The sequence below is a fragment of the Anolis carolinensis genome, chromosome 4 (assembly GCF_035594765.1).
Source record: "Anolis carolinensis isolate JA03-04 chromosome 4, rAnoCar3.1.pri, whole genome shotgun sequence".
NCBI lineage: Eukaryota > Metazoa > Chordata > Lepidosauria > Squamata > Dactyloidae > Anolis > Anolis carolinensis.
The window spans coordinates 42613606-42635885 of record NC_085844.1 but is presented as its reverse complement, the minus strand read 5'-3'; the positions used below and the strand labels follow the sequence as shown (position 1 = coordinate 42635885).

General features: G+C 38.1%; 1 protein-coding gene across 2 annotated transcripts; it reads left to right on the top strand.

Annotated features, from left to right (window-relative positions):
- Positions 1 to 584: 584 nt before the first annotated feature.
- On the top strand, positions 585 to 20644 carry mtfr1 (mitochondrial fission regulator 1). Of its 2 annotated transcripts, XM_008108524.3 has the most exons (9): positions 587 to 722; positions 3187 to 3291; positions 5931 to 6073; positions 7791 to 7886; positions 12320 to 12438; positions 13937 to 14169; positions 15061 to 15328; positions 15626 to 15773; positions 19246 to 20644. In XM_008108524.3, exons 3-9 carry the CDS (start codon positions 6008 to 6010, stop codon positions 19297 to 19299), a joined length of 984 nt encoding a protein of 327 aa, XP_008106731.1. In that variant the 5' UTR covers positions 587 to 722; positions 3187 to 3291; positions 5931 to 6007; the 3' UTR covers positions 19300 to 20644. The 2 variants fall into 2 exon arrangements, with proteins under 2 accessions (XP_008106730.1, XP_008106731.1); XM_008108523.3 differs by lacking the exon at positions 3187 to 3291 and having other exon boundaries at positions 585 to 722.
- Positions 20645 to 22280: the final 1636 nt, after the last annotated feature.

Below are 22280 nucleotides of genomic sequence, written 5' to 3'. Positions count from 1 at the left end.
TAGGCAAATGTGGTTTATATATCTGTGGAATGCCCAGTGTGGGAGAAAGCACTCTTGTCTGCCTGAGGCACATGTGAATGTTGCAGTTGGCCACTTAATGAGCACTGAATGGCCTTGCAGCTTCAAAGCTTGGCTGCTTCCTGCGTGGGGGAATCCTTTGTTGGAAAGTGTTAGCTGGCCCTGATTGTTTCCTGTCTGGAATTTCCCTGTTTCTGAGTGTTGTGCTTTACTGTCCTGATTACTGTTTTCTCAAACGGACAAAAGTTCTTTCTCCCACCCTGGACATTCCCTAGATATATAAACCTCACTTGTCTAGTTTCCAACAGACCTCACAACCTCTGAGCATGCCTGCCATAGATGTGGACGAAATATCGGGATAGAATGCTTCTGTAACATGGCCATACAGCCGAAAAACTCAAACCATTCAGCCTCACAAACATTCTTGAAACTATATGGAAATGGCGTAAGACTAATTATCATGGGACCGTAATAGACTCTCCCGCGAAGTCTTTGCTTTTTCTCTCTCTATGGTCAAATGACCTTCCTCTTCCCCGGATGTTGCGGGACCGCTAGTAAGTCTCGCCCCTCCTTCTCAAGGAGCGACGTTGATTGGCCAGCCATACCCGGCGGAGTTATGCGATTGGCTGTTCGATGAGACGGTGTTCTGAGGGGAAAAAATGAGCTGGAGGCTGCTGAGGTGAAGGAGAAAAGAGCCGCGCCGGGTGAGTAAGAGCGGGAGGAGGCCGCTTTCGTGCCGTTGGGACTGGCAGGAAGACTTCTCAGGAAGGCGAGGGAGCGAAGGGCTTGTGAGGGGTCCCCATGACCGGCTTTGGGCGAGACAAGGGAAACGTTAGTTGTCTGAAACCGAAGACACGCGATCTCGCCGCCAGAGAGGCCTGTGTAGTGCTGCCTCCGCCTCCCTCGGAGTACGTCTCCACTGTGGAATCGATGCAGTTTGACACCACTTCGGTTGTCATTGGAGTTATAGTTTGGTGAAGCACTATCACTCTTTGGCAGACAAGACTTTGTAGAGCTGCAGCTCCCAGGATTCTATACCAGCCATAGTAGTTAAAGTGGTGTCAAACTGCATTAATTCCAGTGTAGATGCACCCTTGTCCACTGGGCCGCCTTGTGAGTACCTGTTGCTTTTCTTTTGTGTAACTAAGTTTTGATGGTGAGGTAGGCCTCCGTCCTAGAAAATGTCAGACAACAATCTAAAGCAGGCCTGGGCCTTCCAGGTGTTTTGGACTTCAACTCCCATAATTCCTAACAGCCCAAGTTTGCCCAGGCCTAATCTAAATTCATCTTGTTCGTCAGACAATATAGACCCGACCCACTGCATTGCTTTGGGGTTAATGGGTCTTCTCTAGTTGGGACTATCACTAGAATTTCATGTTTCAACAGAAAAGAGGAAACCATGAAAATGAACAAAATCTGGCTACCAGTATTTAACCAGTATTTTTAAAAAAACTGTAAAATCAGGACAATAAAGGCCAACACTCTGAAAACGGGGGAATTCCAGACATGAAACAATCAGGGCCAGCTAACACATCCCAACAAAGGATTCCACCAGGCAGGAATCAGCCAGGTTATGAAGCTGCAAGGCTTTTCAATGTTAATCAAGGTAATTAATTGCAACACTCATTACTTGTCTCCAACAGACGAGTTCTTTCTCTCACCCTGGACCTTCTACAGATATATAAACCTCATTTACCTAGTTTCCAATATACCTTGCAACCTCTGAGGATGCCTGCCATAGATATGGGCAAAATGTTAGGAGATAATATTTCTGGAACATGGCCATACAACCTGGAAAACTCACAGCAACTCAGTGATTCTGGCCATGAAAGCCTTCAACAACACAGTATACAGGCAGTCCCTGAGTTACAATCATCCAACTTAGACGCAAGGGCTAGTTAAGAATGGGGTGAGACAACAAAGAGAAATCTACCCCTAGGAAGAGAAATTTACTCCTGGAAGAATTATCAAGGGGAAAAGGTGTAATCAGTATAGAGTTTAAAGAAAACATGTTTAAGATTGGCATTTGTGGGTATATTCAGAGGTTGAGACAAAAGGCCAAAATTCCCTACTGTTGACAAAATTCATTTTGCCTCTTCATATTGCTCCGTTTCCTTCCTGGTGTTTTCATTAATTTCTCTACTAATCTATCTGCTAGTTTTAGATTCATTTGTTGAGGGTGGTTCTATTTCTTGAATTGAAGTTGAAAGATATCCTTTCCTACAAATCTGCTTTCCACAATACAGTCAGACCCCAACTTACAAACGACTCATAGTTAAGAGTGAGGCAACAGGAAGTGAGAGAAATCTATCCCTAGGAAGGGAAATTTACTCTTGGAAGAGTTAGTATGGGGGAAAGGGGGTCTCCACTGTAGCTTTCTCACCAATCCTTGTTTCCACAACAAGCCCATTTTTTATCAAAATGCAAGTATCACAGGGACAAAAAGGGGAGGGTGAGATCTTCTGAACAAGGTCAAAGATAGCAAAAACACCACAGAGGTGTTAACCCTTTACCTATGTTATCCAAAACTAGATAGACAGACAGACTTAAAAACAAACCTACAGAATCTATCTTGTTTGTAACTTGGGGACTGCCTGTACTGAAAACCACAATAAAAGGGTCGGGTTTCAGTATACATTAAAGTATTGACAAATTTGACACATCAGGAATTCCTACAGCAGGAATTTGGTATCTCCTGGGGTTTTGTTTCAGGATCCTTCATGGACACCAAAATCCATTGATACTCAAGTTCCATTATACAATAAATAGTAAAATAATGTCCTTTATATCAATATATAAAAGGATAAAATAAAATCAAGGTTTGATTTTTAGAAATTTTGGGAAGGGGGATATTTGGGAAGAAATATGGAAGCTGTGGATGCAGACTTTGTGGATACAGAGGGCTGTTATTTTAGTCACCTCCAGTATCTCAGGCCCCGTCTACACTGTGATAAAATGCAATTTCATAATGTAAACTGCATTATGAGTCTGCATTGCCATATAATGCCATTCAATGCAGTTAAGCTGCATTATGAATCCGCATTATATGGCAGTGGAGATGGGGCCTAAAATAGGTAACAGGTCACCATAAGCAGAAAAGGTTATTTTACGGTAAAACCTAAACCTTGGTTCTTCTTGAGTTACAAGGTATGTGTTGCTCTTTTGCAGCTCTATTTTTTAAAAGGTCAAAATGTTCCATTGTCTAGTTCTTCTCTATCAATAACATAGTATGTGACAACAAGCTTGCAAATGGACAATAAACAATTTTAACAGGTAAGTTAACACAATTAACCTTATGTGTTTTTGTATATCAGCTGGTATTACACTATGTGTGTTTGTTTTCTGTGTCAGTTCCAGTGAGGTAGTGGCTAACCTTGAGAGTTTGTTTGTTCCTTCATTTGTTGCTCTTTCTCACGGTGACAATTTCAAATCTGTGCCAACTCTGTGGGTCAAGTTGTAAACATAATGAGATGAGGAGTGCAAGGTATGCTAACACTTTATAGGGTTTCTTCTGTAGCATGGAGGTATGGAAACTGTTGCCCCATTTGGCTGTTTATGTTTTAGCAGAGGGAAACAGAAACTTCTATTGAGCAAAGTTAATCCTCCCTTTAGAAGCTTGAACTTGAAAGGTCACAGAAATTCAAAATGGTCTTTTCAGTATGTTAATAAGACTAGCTAATGGTTTCCTTCTTCAGTATTAAGAGCAGGCTACATATAGAGAGAATGCTACTGTGCTGTTGCTCTTGTGGAACATGTTTATGTGACTTGAATTACAGGTAAGTTGAAATGCTTGAGAAACTAAAATGGTTGCTTTGTCAGCTGACAGGCATTTTAAGAAGAATATTTAGAGATACGTAATGACATGTAGTTCTGTAAGTACACATGAGCTCTGTGTTCTCTCAAAGTTCAGACAGCACTTTTGGAGAGACACTATAGTTCAGTAGTAGAGCCCTGTTTTACATATTGAAAGTCTCACCTTAAATCCATGGCACTTGCAGGAAAAAGGATCAGGTATGATGTGGCAACCCATTGTGCCACAAATGAAAAAGCTCAGCATCTCTAAAACTATAGGTTCGGCACATGATTATGTAAATATATGTATACGCCATACATCTTTGTCACAGAAAATTTACAGAACTTCAAAATATGTCCATTATGATTGTCAGAATGGATTTTTAAAATACAGTGTATGGTTATAGACATCCAGCTGAAAATAAGCCTTGCCAGAATAAATGGCACTTCAAAAGAATGGAGTGTGAGGGGTGTGGATGGGTATGTCTGTACATGCCATATTATAATGTTGCAGCAAAGTAGAATTCAGATGTGCTGAGCTGGTCGTTTTGAATACATGACCTCCAGTTCTATGTAGATTATTTGTTTCATTCAGCCATCGTTAAGTAACATCTAAAACTAGTAAAAAAAAATAATCAAGATCTCCAGTATGCCTGTTAGACAGGGTGAGCACTGCCCTTCCCTTTTGGTCTCCTTATAGACTATTGGAAGGAGCCCCCCTCCCCTCCCCACAAGCACTCCTGGAACAGCTTCCCTGGGGGGTGGGAGATAGTAGTTGTTGTTTTTCCCCCTTTTTAAGGAGTCTTTTTTCTGCAGTGGAACTTCCCAAACAGTCTATGGACTACAAGATACCTACAGTTATCACAAACACATAAATTATATCGTGTTTACATACCACCTCAGAAATACAGGTGCTGCAAAATTATGTATAAATCATGCAGCTGATACTGCAGGTTTACAATTTAACAGGAAAATACCCAGAGCAGGGAAAATATTTCATGTTTCTAAGAGACTGTAACAGTTATTTTATACTTGAAAGATAGTCTTAGTGGATGTGGTTCCCTTTGTAGATTCTATTCCATGGCACCATCAAAATACCAAATCATGACTATCCTTTGAGTACGATCCTTCTTGGATTATTTTATAATTGCTTCCATCCTCTTTTTGGTATTTGTAAAAGCAGAAAGAGATCACTAACCATGTGTAATTGGTTTAAGTCAGTGGTGGGCAACATATATCATAGGTGCCCTGCTCTCCATTTTTGTGATCTTGGATGCCATCCTGTTTGACAGTGTGGATTCAGTCTCACAATATGTTATGATTTTCTTTTGTATTTTCTTAAAACAAACTACAGTACAACTTGGAGCTCTCCAGTTGTTATTGGACTGCAACTTTAACCTCACCTCTTGCTTTATGTTAACTAGGACTGATGGATTATAATCTGACAACATAGGGAAGGCCACAAACTTTGGTCAGTATACTGCTAAGATATGGTGTATGAGAAACAAGCACCTTGTATTTAAGGAAAATTTTGCTCCCAGACGTCTTCCAGAATAGCAAGTCTCCTTTTTAGAAGAGACCTTTGTTTCTCACATGCTTTACTTTAAAGGGAAAGAGGTTTACTTTTGATGATACAGAATGATAGATTATTAGCATTTTTTTCTTTTAAAATTGTTTATCAAAATGCAGTGTGGCATTTTTAATTAAAGGCAGCTTTGCGGCAAAACTGACAAAGATTCAATCTTCATCATCATCTAAATGGGTATTTTTGCTATAATTGGTCCTTATTTATGGAATAAATCCACCTTGTTTTCAACTGTCTCTGTCACCTGAGGAGGCCCAGGAGAAGTCTTTTTTTATAAACTGCAAGTTTAAAAAAATGAATGATGGTACTACTCCCCCCCCCCCCAAGTCCTCTGAGGAGAGAGTGGATTTGCTGCCAAACCCCTGGAAATTACTCATTCCTGCTTTACACTGAATAAATGCCAGTTAAATACTCATATCTGATATAGAAATGTTGAAGTTGTGATTAGTGCTAAGCATTTGATCTTTGAAATAGTTTATTCATGATTTAAGGAGTCTCATATCAATATTTATTGTTTATAAATGTTTCTTCCCAGTGTTATTATGGAACATCTGCATCACAGCAAATTTCGGTGGTTCATTACCAGTTTGAAAAGGTGCTCTATTGTTCTAGATGATCTACTGGACTACTTGCCTGTTTAGAGTGATGTTAGAACAAGTGGGGTTGACTATGGATTTGGTAAGTGTGATGCACATAATGAAATATTTACATAACTGAAAGCATAGCAATGTATTCAGGATGGTCATAGCTTCTCAACTCATCGAGGCAAAAAAAAATCTAAAACTATTTGGTACTTGGGTACCATTCAAACCTGTAGTTAAAATTATAATTGAGACTCATGTGCCTCTCAAGATACTTTTATAGCGATAAAAACAGAATTTAGGACAAAGCGTTTCTCCAAAACTATTTGTTAAAACTATGCAATAGGCAGATCTTTTAATGAAACGGTGTACAGATTATTATAATTAGTCTTTCCAATTTTTAGATTTTTTATGCTAGAAAGTACTTTATATCTGCTTTATACTGCCTAGGACTAGAAGAAAAAAAAAATTTCTTTGTTTTGCTAATGCTGATTATTTCTTATGATCACCTGCTCCTCATAAATTGGTACAACCTAATTGAGCAAACTGAAGATATTCCTTCCTGTTCACATGTTTCTTACAGTTCAAGATCTTGTAGCTCAGTTTTGTATCACTTTTTTAAAAATCAAAATTTTAATGATAATTATCATCCAAATAAGCATTACTTCTAATATTCTAGATATAATACTATGCCAACCCAAATTTAATATACCAGTAATACATTTCATCTTCCTAAAGTAACAAAAAGAAAAGAAAAGAGGAGGGAAATAAAGTAACAAATTGACTTACAGTGTATAAAAGCATTTTTAATTTCTTCCCCCAAACATTTCAAATTTTCTGAAAAGACAGTTTTAGCCATGGTCTCAAAATCCTTGGAAATTTTACATATCTAGGATTATGTTGGATTGCCCTCGGCATGGTTGATGGTAATACAGTAGAGTCTCACTAATCCAAGCCTCGCTTATCCAAGCCTCTGGATAATCCAAGCCATTTTTGTAGTCAATGTTTCCAATATATCGTGATATTTTGGTGCTAAATTCATAAATACAGTAATTACAACATAACATTACTGCGTATTGAACTACTTTTTCTGTCAAATTTGTTGTATAACATGAAGTTTTGGTGCTTAATTTGTAAAATCATAACCTAATTTGATGTTTAATAGGCTTTTCCTTAATCCCTCCTTATAATCCAAGATATTCGCTTATCCAAGCTTCTGCCAGCCCGTTTAGCTTGGATTAGTGAGACTCTACTGTACTTACTAGGATTAGTGAAACAACTTTTGAGGGTCACATGATTTCCATCCCTAGTCTTTGCCCAGTTGCATGTTCTAGTAGGTAAATTTGCTAAATCTGTTACAAAATAGTTAGAATACAAAATAAATTTTATTATTTCAGTGGAATAAGCTGGAATTGGCAATTGCACTTAGGAATTTAGGCATTCTTCTGAATAAGTAATTCTGACTACAAGGGAAGATGGTGCACTGCTCACTGAGGAGGCACTATCCTGTCTCTTTCTCTATCCAGACTTGGTTATAGTCACATATCATTTTATAACTGTGGTCTTGTGTCCACTTGTGAATATTGGTGTATTGCACTTGACCCTTGTTAAATCATGTGTCCCTTAGTACATAAGCATGAAGTGCAGTTTGAGGCATGTTTATCAGCACAGAGTGATCCTTTATTTACTGAGTTTTATTTCCAGGAAACTGTTTATCATTCCTTTGTTCTGCATAAATATTTAAACAAATTATATTTTGTATAAAACTGAGCAAATAGTGTCTCTCCATAATAAAAACTTTTCTACTTTTTCAGCTTTGGTCAAGTAAGCCTTACGGCCCAAATAGAAGTATTGTAAGGAAAATAGGCACCAACCTCTCACTGATACAGTGCCCAAGGGTTCAGTTTCAGGTAAGAAATTTAACTTTTATTGTTTTTCTGACTGGAGTAAGTGATCTGGTCTGGGAATTTGAAGCATCTGTAAATTTGAAGGCAGTGACAAATACCTTTCAAGTGACAAATGTTATTGTTTGTTCTAATAACAAATGAGTAATTCAAAAGTTCGATCTCAATTTGGAAGCAAAACCCCATACATGCACACGCACATACATACCAAAAATAAGGCAACAGTTTCCATATACCAGGAGATTTCCCAGATAAGAACAATGTTTGTGAACATGTTTGGTAAACAAAACTGAGAAGAATTAGTTTCCAGAATGTACTATAGGTATATCTCAGTTAACAAAGAAATGTCCTGGACATTACTGTAACAAAAATTTGATACTAAAGGTAGAAATAGCACAAAAAGAACAGGTGTAGGTTTTTTCTTTGGGAGAAAAAAGAGCCGGAGCCATCTGTTTCAGCAAACTTTATATTCAAAACTAACCATGTACACACATTAAATGAAACAACGACAGTTTAAGTTGAAGCTCACTCTGCATTGAAGTAAAAGTACCAATGTTGCCTTATGGCCAGCAGCCCCTGGATGCCACCATTTTCCCACCCAAGCATTCAAAAGGGGCAGAAGTGGCACTATGGCAGAGAGAGTAGAGTTAGTGTTTCTTTTGGGTTCTCGCAAAACAGACTAAGCTCTTGATACTACTTGGAAAATAGGATGGCTTCCTTTTTTGGTCAGGATTAATATTTTTGATAGTATTATTAAATATCTGCTTACAAGTCTAGATGTGCTTACCCAGTAAATACACAGATATTTGTTTGCAACATTAATTTGATAGGTAAATATTACTAGGTTTTCTGATGTACTTCTAGTACAAGTTTTCACTCAGAATGAAGAAATTTTGGGCTGAAATTTCCAATAGTACTAGTTGGTAAAGTAAAAACATGTAGTCTACAGTATCTGAAAGGTCAAATTCCTCACTTCACAAGAACGTTGGCTACCTGTTTAAAGAGAACCATGCATATTATAGAAAATCGATGCTGTGTTTTTATTTGTTTCGAAGACACCTGCCATCCAAATGTTCTGCCTGCATGTTGTGTAACATTTTGGAGAATAATTTATATGCAGTACTTTATTGCAATTGTTGTACTGCGTGTTTGTCTCTAATAAAATTAGAATTTGACTCTGAATCTGGGAGCATTATTTTGTCTGCAATCCAAGTAGCAATTTCCATTTTTGATTAGGGCTTGACATGTGGAACAAGTACATGAGAAACTGGAAATCCTAATGAATCATCCATTGTATGTCAAGATCCCATTTATTATTTTCTATGAAGCTTTGAAGAATAGAGTTGAATAATGGTTTAATAACTTGGGCTTCTTGGACTGAAAAAAAGTATAAATATGTATGATACATATATTGCTGCCAAAATGTTCTATATATTCAAAGGAGAGAATTGCACGTCTTTATCTTTAGGTTTTTATTCTATTTAAACTCTGCATAGAAGTAAGTCTTGCTTGTATTGCTGAGACTTACTCCTAGATAAAGAAGTATTGTCTCGGCCGCTAAAAAGCTACCATATGCTTCAACTGTATGCCCAAAAGAATCAAGCAAAGAGTAATAGTAACTGGAGGGTTTCTATGCATTCCTCCTAAATTTTATCCTATACCAGGGATGGGAATCAAGCATGGAACAAAACAGTAAAAAATATGGTGAATGACAGTGCCTGCATGTAGAACAGGGGTTCTCAACCTGTGGGTCCCCAGATGTTTTGGCCTTCAACTCCCTGTAATCCTAACAGCTGGTATACTGGCTGGGATTTCTGGGAGTTGTAGGCCGAAACACCTGGGGACCTACATGTTGAGAACTACTGATGTAGAAGGTGGCAGCATTGTTCTGTTTAAGGACAGGTGAATGTATTTGACATACATATTCTAAATTAAACACTGTTTTGGGGTTTTTTAAGCTATCATAAAATAATGGATACGTTCAACATAAAATTCAGGATTATGTTTGAAATCTTAATTATTTTGTGAAACACGTCTCCCTGTAAGTTTGGTTAGTTCCACAGTATTTGCAAACTGGATGCTACTGATCATCCAAAGATCTGATTTTACGTGCTCTTGCTCTTATGCTCTGTTTTGATGGCAGTTTTAAAATAGAACTGTTCCCTTTGAATGATATACAGGCAGTTCTGAAGTGATGGTTAATTTATGTGATTTTACAATAAAAGTCATTCTTCAGATTTGAAAGTGGGAGGGAGAAAATCTTTCAGTGAAAGCTGCATTAGTCATGAATTCTGTGTTTCTATTGTACTCATATGACAGTAGCACTTAATTTTACTGGAATCATGTGGGTTGTAACAATTGATTTTGAGGGGAATAATGCATTCAAGAAACAAGTCAGAAATTTAAACATTAATTTGTAATGCACATTTTGAGCAGCTTAGTAGTATGTTGCATGATTTGTTAAAGTAATAACTCTATCCTTTTACTAAAGTTAAATAATATTTCTTTGTTGGTTCATTTGTCCTCATACCTACTTGTTTCACTGTTTATGATCTTTGGTGAAACATCAGTGAGGTTTCTTTTAAATGTATATGGCTAAACATAAGGCTTTTTAATAAAAAAAATCAGAGGACAGTTCTCTTTGTAAAGGTGACCTTGGGACAAGCAGAAATAGAGGAAAGGGTTCATTTTAAGTTGCTTCCAGCCTAAGAGCAAAAGAACATTTATAAACTCATAAAGACATTTCTAACAAAGTAGGGAAGGGGCAAGAGGGGCAAGTATGATATGGAGGTATTGCTTACTTGCCACCTAAAAGAATGTATTTTTCAGATCAGAATGGTTTTCATTCCCTTTTCTAAATATAACAGAACAATAGTTTAATGTGTCACACAGTAAGAGAATCAACTTTTGGTGCCCTCTACAAGCTCAGATATGCATTGATTGTTCTCTAGTTTCTCCTTGCACTGAAACTTTCTATAGCACTCTCTTTCCATTTTCTCTTTCTTGTTAGCTTTAACTATTGTATCAAAGGATCATGCACTGAACTTGCTGTAAGTCAGTTTTATCTTTTCTCTTTAAACTTGTTCACACTATTAATGCATGTTTGTCTTTAAACCTAATTGCTTTTGAGAATTGTAGATTGAATAAACATCTTTGGCCATAATTATATTACTTATGTAATTGTTTGTTTGCTTTTCATATTTTTCTTCCTTAGCTTATATAAGTCGAAGATGTGCAGGAACAAGTTTGCTACTAGTCTTTGTTCTTCTGTTGTCGGGGGGAAATAATGTCAGCCCACTCTCATGCACAATTTCCCAGAAATAAAACCTTTGCATATTCTGGAACTAGACACAGGTTTATGGTGCATGAGACTGAAAAGCCAAAGTACAATTAGGGCAAGATAAAAGATGGAAGGTGTTAAGGATGCTTCTTAAGTGCTGTGGATGCTACTTTTGGCATACTGCTTGCAGATGCCTATCATTCAAGTGTAATTGCCTGTCTGAATTGAGGGCCTCACAAAATGCAGGTACAGGGTTTGAGTTTGTGCTTGAGTATATCTCCCTCAAAATATTAGATTGCTCCAAAAATGACATTTTTCAAATTTAGTTGAGTTCATATCATGGTTAAAGATTAATTATAGTTTGTGCAGTGTTTTTAATTGCCACACCATAGTTAAACAACTGCTTCATTCATAGAGACTGACATCTAAACAAATAAACAGTTTTGAACAATTCTGTACATTTATAATGCTGAACTATGGTTTATCACTCTTCAAATCCATGTCAGAGTAATCTAGCAATATCTAGGGAGGAAACAATTATTGTAAGAACCATGTAGAATATGTAACAGCAAGTCTCAGTTTTTCATCTAAGTTCTTAAACCTAAAAGAATTTTTCATAAATCTACGAACATATCTCCCCCTACGGGCTGTCCCACAGATTAAGATCTTCGAGTGAGGCCTTGCTCTTGGTCCCGCCGCCTTCACAGGTGCGGTTGGCAGGGACGAGAGATAGGGCTTTTTTGTTGGTGGCTCTGCAGCTGTGGAACTCCTTGTCAAGGGAGATTAGGGAAGCCCCCCTCACTCATGTCATTTAGGAAGCAGCTGAAGACCTAGCTGTGGGACCAAGCTTTTGGCCCATCCTAAGATAGAAGTTGATATGACCTGATTCTGTGAATTAATATAATATAAATACATTCCAATAATTCATTCATAGATTCAAACTTTGCACTGTTTCAAACTTTGCACTGCAGTAGTCTTATACGGCAAGTATATCCAAACTCTATATTTTAACTGGAAAAGTTGAGGGCCGTCTTATATGCCGGAAAATACGGTACTCTCACAGCGGTAAGGCTATGTGAATATTAGCTTAGCATAATATGGAATTTTTCAGAAAGCCTAAGAAGCTGCTCTAACTTTTATTATTATCTACTCTATTTAGCTTACTTCTCAATGTTCAGAAGGCAGCCATTTTAAGCAACCAAGAGAAGATGGATTAGTTTCTCTTGCTGATGTAGGATGGGTTGCTGAAGAGGAAGGTGAAGTCTGTACTCGGCTCAGGTATGTTTCTCAAGTCCCTTGTGACCAGGGTGTTTGCTTTAGGGCCTCCATAAATCAGCAAACAATAACTAGATAACCTATTTACTTAAATACCAGCAAGTGTTGTTAAGGGAGGCATAACATGAAAGATCCAAGACATTCTCAAATTTCAATAGCTAGGGCTCTTGTAGTGTACAAAAAGCACAATTCAAAGGTAGCATTAGTATTACTTCAGTTACTCTATGTAGGTGGAATCTCAATCTGACTCAAGCCCAAAGGAATGTCTTAGGATGTAAGAGATCCAACTGCCAGTAGACAGAATGAGGAATGGCATGCAAGTGGGGTGACTACAGTTATTATTTGTTCCATTAAGCAAGATGTGGCTATGGAGAAACCTGCAGAGATGCCACTCATCTGTTTTACCTTTGCACATATCAGCTTGCCACTTTTGTAATGTATCAGAGAACATGTCTCACTGAAAGTCTATGATCTTACAATGATGGTAATTGAAATAATTTTTACTGTTGGATGTCACATTTATAGAAAAGTGAAATACAACAGTGGCATCTTAATTTAAAAAATCCAATTTTCAGAATTTATTTTGAAGTGGAAACTGGCTAGATGTGACAGACTTAAATGTAAACTTTTAGGTGTGGCTTCCCCTATACAAGTGAACAATGTCATGTGCAGCAACAACTCTAATTCTATTTTCAGCAAACAGTTGCATTTTAGTCTTGGCAGTTAGAATTTGGCTTGTGTTCTAACAATTGAACTTGATCACCAAATTGACATTTGTTGAATAAGTTGGCTAATCAAGTTTTCAAAAGACAGAACAGCCTCCTGCATGTGTTAAAAATCATTTTTCCAGGGCTCATAACTCTGAGAAGTTCCTGTTATATGTACACAAATGAGAAGTTTTGTATTAATATATTTCTTGTGCTATGTAGCCATTGTCTTTATTTGTTCATACCTCTGCTAATGGACTGGAATGTATAAATAATAATTCAATTCAGTTTTTCTATCTAGTCTTCATTTGTAATTTCTTTGTTCAAAGACTACAACCTGTAAATCACTTATTGTGTATCCAGGGGGATTCAAATATTCTGCAACTGGTTTTTGGGTATTACCCTTTCTAGTGTCACATGTGCATGCATTAATCTTATTGAGTAAAAGTCTGACCTGGTAGTCCAATGTAGTGTTGAGGGGCATTGCTAGCATACGGATGGAAATATCACTATTCTCCCAGAATAGATATGGGGACAATAGCAGCCACAGCAGTGCAGATTTAACTGACACTGATCAGGATGTGTGGTCTGGATTTGTGGCAAGGTCTTACCCCTGTAGTACCATCCATTATTTGTATCCTGTTGTAAGTGAGCATTTTAAAATATGGAGGCTATCTGTAGGTCAATAAAGGCTTGCCTCCAAGGACTTGTTATTCTCCAGAATTCAGTAGTAGTTGCATTGCTTCCTAGTGGATTTTATGCTTTTAAATTACACATGTGTTTCTTGGTTACAGATCAGAAATACGGCCCAAATCCCAATTGTTCTGTAAAAATGAAGACTGTTCAGGAAGAAACTCAAATGAGCAAATATCAAAAAAGTCCCAGGATAAAGAAGACTCCAATTCTGCCATGGCTACAAATGATAAAGCTTTGCAGAAGATCAGTGAATTAGAAAATGAACTTGCTAGCTTAAGAGCACAAATAGCCAAAATTGTAAGCTTGCAAGAAAAACAAAATTTGGTGGCAGGTATTGTTCCTTCTTACTTTGATAACTAAAGTACTTTTATATATCTTATCTTTAAATGACTTTCATTCCGAGACATACTATTGATTTGGGTGCAGGAACTTTGTTGTATTATAAATGTTGCTCTCTTAAAAACTGAGTTATAGTAGCCAATTTCTTATTTTGATTTTCATGAACTGAGGACAATACAGGATGTATCTCGCTATTACGTTTTTTTCTGACTAAAGTAATTGAAGCATAATTCTTGTTTGGTCTTGGTGATGTGCACTTTCAACATGGCAGATGATTTGTTCAGAAAAGGTTTTGCCTTTGCTTTCCTGTGAGGTAGAGAGAGTATGATTTACCCAAGGTCATCCAGTGGGTATTCATGGCTGATTAAGACTTTGTACCCTGATCTATCCAGAGTTGTAATACAACACCACTAAACCAGACTGGTTCTCAATATAATCTGTAATGCACGCCAATTAGATAGAAAAGTTGTCCAGGTCCAATAAGCCTTAACTAGAATAGTATTTCAATCAATGTGAGTATCCTTTGTCTTACAAAGTTTGTTGCTTTTAAAGACATCTATAATATGATGAGTATTTGTCTCCTGATTAGTGTTTGTTAAATCTGCACTGCTGTGGCTTAGTCAGGAAATAATTTACATAATGTTGACTGGCATGACTGCTATACAAGCATTTATAGTGGGATGACTTGTGTCAGCATGTATCTCCAAAACCAAATCATTAATACACTACAAGGGATATTCAGCAGCCACTTCCCACAGCTTCTTGCACTGGAGAGGAAATAGTGCAGGACTGAAGACTTGACTGCGGCTTGCTTTTGAAATTTGAGATGTTGTTTACTGAGGAAAAACATTGTGTCGTATTTAAGTCTGCAATTTTGTCACAGCCGGGATCGATTCTGCTGCATCAGCTTATACCTCAGCATTGCCATCACCATCACCACCACCACCGCCACCACCCCCTCCACCTCCTCTGCCACCCCCACCACCGTTTCAGCAGAGTACCAATGCCATTGACCTTATTAAGGAACGCAAAGGGAAAAGAATGAAATCTGGTCAGACTTTACTGGATAATGAGCCAAAGAAGCCTGAAATACCAAATATGCTAGACATCCTCAAAGATATGAACAATGTAAAACTGCGATCAGTGAAAAGGTGAATGCTTGTTTTCTCTTTCTTTGACTTAGTTGTAAGAATGTGTAAAATTACATCCAGTTGGAATGTTGTTTAATGCAAGGTAGCTGCTCCTTTAAGTAAAATCTATCGTAACAGCTCTCACCTCAATATTTTCTATGACTTCACCAGACAAAATGCCCTGAACCAGGGAAAGGACTGTTGCTGCTTCTGCTGTATATCAGATGGGGAATGGTATAGTAGATGGACAAAGAATCTTTATAAAACCTATCTGTGTGCATCTAATTTTAGTTTCTGTTTTGTTTCCTTATTTTTAAGGCCAGATGAAAGCACAAAAAGAAAAACTGACCCAACTGATCCTGCAGCAGTAATAGCTGAAGCTCTTAAGAAAAAATTTGCATATAGGTACCGTAATGACAGCTCAAATAAAAATGAAAAACAGACCACAGCCTCTGAAGCTAGGCCGGTAAGTGCTGTGTACAAATCGTAATTCACTAGAAACTGCATCATTTTAAACTGAGTGGCAAACTTTAGATCCCTTCCCTTCACAGTCTCCCTTGAATTACATTAACTTAAACCAGAGTTTGACATCAGGGTTTGAAGTTGATTACTAGCTTTTTTGGCAGAAGGGTGGAAATGTGATGCCAGGACTAGCTGCAAGGAAAAGCTTATCCTGCCTCATTAGCATATCTTTGGAGGGCGAGGGCACTGTGTAGGCCACTATAAAAACTCTACCTCCCGTTGCCACACCAGCACAAGACAACATGCTTAGATGTTACCCATCCTCCAATTCTGCAAAAAAAATTAGGCTCTCACCAACAAGCATCTGATCATATGAGTGTAACTCTCTCTGTGTGCCGTTTTTGAGTGTGTTATTATGCTTGTGAAAGGAGGCGTGCAAATTAATTTCTTTCCACCTACTCTCTGCATTGGGATAACAACAGGGAAACAATGTTTCTTGATATTAATTGCATGGAATTAAAGCACACTCCATCTCATTGATGGTATTGAGGATTATGAGCAGGAGATTTAAGCTCATTTAAGACATAGCTGAAGACCCATCTCTTTTGACAGGCCTTTCCAGTCAATTTTAACTTGTGGATTTTAACCTGCATTTTATCAGGAATTTTAATTGCATTTTACTGTTTATATTTGTTATATGTATTTTAATAGTGTTCTGTTTTATCATGTTGTACTCTACCTTGAGCCACAAGGAGAGGCAAGTAATTAATAATAATTATATTATTGTTGTAGCAGGTCTATTCAAAATCACTGGAATAGGGGTGAAATTAAAGCAGGCATGAGTACTTGTTAGAAAATATCAGCCCCTGGGACAGAGCTTGCCAAGCTTTTCATGTCGGTAACACACTTTTTAGACATGCCTCCTTTCACATGGCAATTCAATTTATACTAGCAACACCGTTGTTAAACTAACCCCTTATAAGAGTTTCATATATTTTTATATGTGTGTGTGTTTCATATAATCTTTAATGTATGAACAAGATTTGGATTTTTTTCTCTTTACACTTGTTATACTATGGTTGATTCCTGTATAGTTTCCTCTATGGCCCCTCCATGTGGTTTGTTACAAGAATAATTGTCAACAAATTTTATTTTCTCAATTAGAAACTTATCCATTTTAGTGATAATTACTGCAACTCAAACAACAAATTATGCAAATTATAAACATTGTTACAGTACCTACACTTGAACAGCACTGGCACTCCACTTCTGTAGTGATTAAATCTCTCGGGGGGGGGGGGGTTAAAATGGAGGCTGGCTGGTCAGCTAGGGGTACTTTGATTGGGTGTTCCTACCTGGCTGCAGGGCTGGATGCCTTCTGAGGATATCTTCTTCCTCCTCATCGTTCTCATCATCCCCATAGCTGGGGCTGTTGCCATCGGGGGCAAAGTGGAGAGCTGATGTCACGACACAGACTCCTCTTAAAGGGCCACACACAATGAGTAAAGATAACAAACGTTTATTAAATGATATTCTGAACCTAGGAACACTTAACTTCAGTGTTCCTGGTAAAAGTAAATGCTTTTGCTTCAAGAAAAGGCAAAAATGCGGGAACAGAAAATAATCCGGATTATCCTGCCTGATAATCCGGCTCAACTCCAGCAAAGAGTTCACTGAAACTATAGTCACGCCAAACTACGGCACAGAAAGCCAGAAGAGGGCCAAACACACACCTGTAGCGAGAGCACGCGACACCATTGTCCAAAAGCCAAGCTGAATCCAAAAACCAAAGGAGAGCCAACCAGGAGTAGCGATGCCGTCGTCAGGAGCCAAGCTGAATTCAGGAACCAAAAGGAGAGCCAGCCGGGAGTAGCGATGCCGTCGCTAGGAGCCAAGCCAAATTCAGGAACCGAAGGGGAAGCCAGGAAACGCCAAGCCAGGCACCAGCGAAGCCATCAACAAGAGCCAAACCGAATCCAGGAGCATGAAGCTGTACAGCCAGAACCCAAGCCCAACAGGAGAACAGGCAGCGACAACCCAATGTCCAAAACAACACCTTGCCTTCTGCAAGGAGTCTGTACTTCCAACTCTACTTTTAACTTACTGTCACCATTATCCACAGCTGATCTTGATCTCATACGTGAGCCTCGCCCATCATCCCTCTAGTCCCTCCATCTTTGTTCAAGACTTAGATCTCCCCATGTCCCTGGTGTATCAGTAGTTTGCCAATCCCCTGATGCATTCCCAGGAATTGGCTCTGCACACACATTTACTTGAGTCCAATCTGCAGCACTTTCCATCTCACTCCCAGACCCATCATTCCCAGAAAAACCCTCAAATGTTTCATCTTCCATGGGAGCAGTGAGTAGATCCCGGATCTTCTTCCTTTCTCTTTCCTCATCTGACTCTTGCTCCCGAGTTGACCTTTTAGTTCCTCTACTCTCTGTTAACCTATCTTCTTCCAGCATTGACTCCTCATCGCTAGAGAACCCTTCAAACGTTTCATCCTCAGAAGGAGCCATAAGTATTTCCTGGACCCGCTTTGCTTGCTGTTCCTCATCAAACACATGCTCACCATTAGCCCTTTTCCTCCTGCTAGCAGTTCTACTAGTAGTAGTATTATTGCCCCCTGGCTCAACTACAACAGCTGAGGACAAGGAGGAGGCTCGGCACCGCCCAAGTGGCTACAGCCACTGTTGTTCTCGCTGGTTCTTCCTCATCCAGGGGCGGCCAACATATCCCCTCAAAGTGGCTACCAAGCCTATAACTAGTCAGAAGCCTTTTATATGGGGGTGGGGGGAGCATTTTTCATGCAACATATAAAGGAACTATAGGTGACACTATTTGGAAAGCTCTGACCTAGGAAAACTTGGAGGACCGCCCACACAAAAGTTATGAAAAAACAGTAAAATCTTTTGGCATAAAACATCCCCAGAATGGCCTCTAGGGAGTAGATCTCACTGGGATATTTTAAGTACAAGAAGGCCCTTTTTTCTGCAGTGCAACATAACTGACCCATTTCTTTAAGAAATGTGCATGAGTAATGCAATGTCAGACAAATTTCCTGCTTTAATAAACAGGCATCTTCTGAGAGAAACATGGTGAAAATGCCCCCAGAACTACAAATGTTTATCCTTAGTTTGGCTTCTTTCAGAAGCATGAGAAGCCCAGTAAGGGTGGTTAGTAAGCAATATAGAAGCATGCTATGTGATAAACCAGCATTTTTAGCAGTTCTTGCTTGTTTTCATGATCAATGAAGAACCTTGTGCAAGAGCTCCTTTTGGACATCATATATTGCTGTAGTATGGAGCAGCTAACTCAATCTGATGACATATAGCTCTTTTAGGTTGTTGAATTAATGAAACCATGCTCTCATGATTAATACTGAATGATATAGCCCAAAAGGCACCAGGTCGGTGTATGACATTATTTTCAAGATGCAGTATTTGTTCTAATTCTCATTTTTCTTCTCACAGTTTGGGCCACACATGCTGAAGTCTACAGGAAAAATGAAGACTTTGCTTGACTAGTGAAGTGTTAAGCTGAAGAAATTTACTGCACTTCAAAAGGACTTTTTCAGGAAATCAGTTCTTTTATATCTGTGAACCTGAACTGATACGTACCTCTGGCTTCCACTAGTATTCGTTCTAAGATAAAGCTAAAAGCTCTGGTATAACAAGCATGAAACAATATGTTGAGTTTATTAACACTAATTTATCTGTACCGGTGTCTTACAAAATGACATCCTTACACTTTTCTAAACACGGTGTCATACTATTTATAGTTCCAGTGAAGTGGCTGGAATGATCTAAGACAAGTCTTCTGCACTTCATTTTAGCTTCTTGGACTCTTTTCACTTGCAACTGCTCTAGCTACGCTGTTATTCACTATGAATGAGACAGATTTCAGTATATTATTTATTGCTCATCAATACAGGCTCCAACACTTAGTATGTTTAACCAAGTGAGCTTTCAATGAAGCATCTTGCTTCAATACAGGCTGCTTTGGCAACATGCTTATAAGCAGTAAAATAGCTAAAGTATAGGATGAAGAATAGTAATGGCAACTTCCTTTCAGAATGGTTATGGTGTTACAGGAGATCTAAAACGCTGCACAATATACATTAGCAAAATATGGGAGACTAGGGCAGATGAGTTTACCAGTGGATGTAATGTATGCTAAACTTTGCAAAGGTACTTGAAATGAGACTAAAGATGACGATAACATAAGATTGTATTTTGTTCTTCCATTTAATGTGAGAAACCAAGGTGCTACTCAACTCATCCTTGATTTCTTACCAGTTTCATCCAGCACTCTTTCTCCGTTGTTGCCAGACATCAGGAAGGGATTGAGCTCTAATGAGAATGTAAAGAGAGGGAATGCCATCTACTCCCTTAGTTTTAAAAATCACTTAAGTGGCAGGTAATTTTAGCTTCAAAACTGCACATAATATTGTGCCATACTTTGCACCAGAAATTTTTTTTTATATATGCAGCATTTCTAGGAGCAGCTAGACTAATACTTGTTTGAACTGCTGCCCAGTATAGTAGGAAAAAAGATCAGAAAAGTATTCAATGTTGGAAGAAGAAAAATACTGCTTTCAGAAGAGAGATATTTTCAAAATGCAACTCCTCTCAAGGCCTCCTAGTTTGTACTTTTCAACATTTGTATTTAGAAATATGTTACTTAAATGGCTCAAAGTATGTGGAAAAATTGACAGGACATTGCTATTAACACTTAAGTGCTGTAATGTTCCTCAAATATTTTAAAGCATTCATTTCAAAGTGTTTTATAAAAGACGGCTTTATGAACTATTTCCAGTTGGATCATGAAAAAAGTTTATAATCTTGTGACTAATAAAAAGATTTAAGTTGAGCACTTGAGTTGTTTTCATTTTGAATTTAACACATATGCTTCCCTAACCAATTTGCTTCCATATAGTTAATACAGGGTTCACTATAAGAGGTAGCACTCAGGACTGTGAAGTCAGTACATCAAACCTTTGACCACTTCATAAATGGCAAATGTTGATTAATATGGGTTGAGAGTGCACATACCCTGTACACAGAGCCGGTCCAACAATGAGGCAAATTAAGCGGTCGCTTGGGGCGCAAAACATACAGGGGCGCAGTCGAGACTGCTTTTTCTGTTGATTTATTGTAAAACATGATGCTTTGGTGCTTAATTTGTAAAATCTTAATGTAATTTGATGTTTAATAGGCTTTTTCTTAATCCCTCCTTATTATCCAACATTTTCACTTATCCAACGCTTTTATTTTTCAGTGATTGGTTTTTTTGGGGGTGCCAAAATTCTGTTCGCCTACACTTGAAAAATACCTAGGGCCGGCTCTGCCTGTACAATTAATGCAGTTTGGAATTTGTAGTTTGGTGATGCAGAGGCTAAAGACTTTTTAAAACTACAGCTCCAAGTTAAAATGATGTCAAACTGCATTAATTCTACAATGTAGACGCATCCTAAGTATCACTTACCTGAAGGTGTTGGTTTGAAGATGCAAGTGGGTATGTAACAGCAAAACATTTTGGAATACTGTATTTCCGATTTGGCATGCTCAACATATAATGACAAATTACTATAATGAATTAGTATCAAAAGGTATTTCATCACTATGATATGAATTATTTGCTTTGATAAAACACAGAACATAAAATATATTTTAAGTATAATATATTTACCACATAATGTTATTAAAGCCAGGGTCAGTACATTTCTGCAAACACCTAACTTTTGATACCACCTGAAACTGTCATGCTTTAAGGCTGTAGTTCTAAACACGGGGAACTCTAGTTCTTAAAAAATCAGCAAAAAATGTTACACAGTTGTCACTCAGACTTTGCTGAGAAGTCATGGAATCTAGCTGTATGGTAACTGAAGAGTTAGGTTTTCCCAATGCCAGTACTGCAAGGCAACACTGTGCCTTGCAATACTGTGTGGCTCTCCAAATGTCACTGAACTATGACTCCATTCACTCCTCATCAATAATATGCCGCCATGAGTTGCAGTGTAACAGCCAGAGGACCAAAATCCTCACTTTAATTTGAAAGATATTGCAGGTGAGAAGCTTTGACCTAAGGTCAGTTACTGAGTGTCTAGCAGTTGCAACTAAACATCAGGATTGCTTGCCTCATAGGCACTACAGTATATGTATTTAAGGCCATCTTCAAAGCCTAGCTATAAAGGCATATGGAGCTATGACATTTCTTGGCTGGTGACTGTTCAGTGAGATTTGCTCTGTTTCTCACTGTCAGTCCTTCTCATTTTAAATTGCATAAGACACACTTCAACTTGTCAAAGTGAGATCCTAAAATAGCTATAGGCAATCATAGAAGCCTACACAGTTAAGTAAATGCAGTCAATCATACTGTGCAACTTTAAATTTCTACAGTATGTTAAATATCAACGTTGTAAGGCTGTCAACATTATACTGAGATGGCTCTTGTGTCAAATCTAGCTCACAAGGACCCATTTTATAACAATTCTTTCTTGATGGCA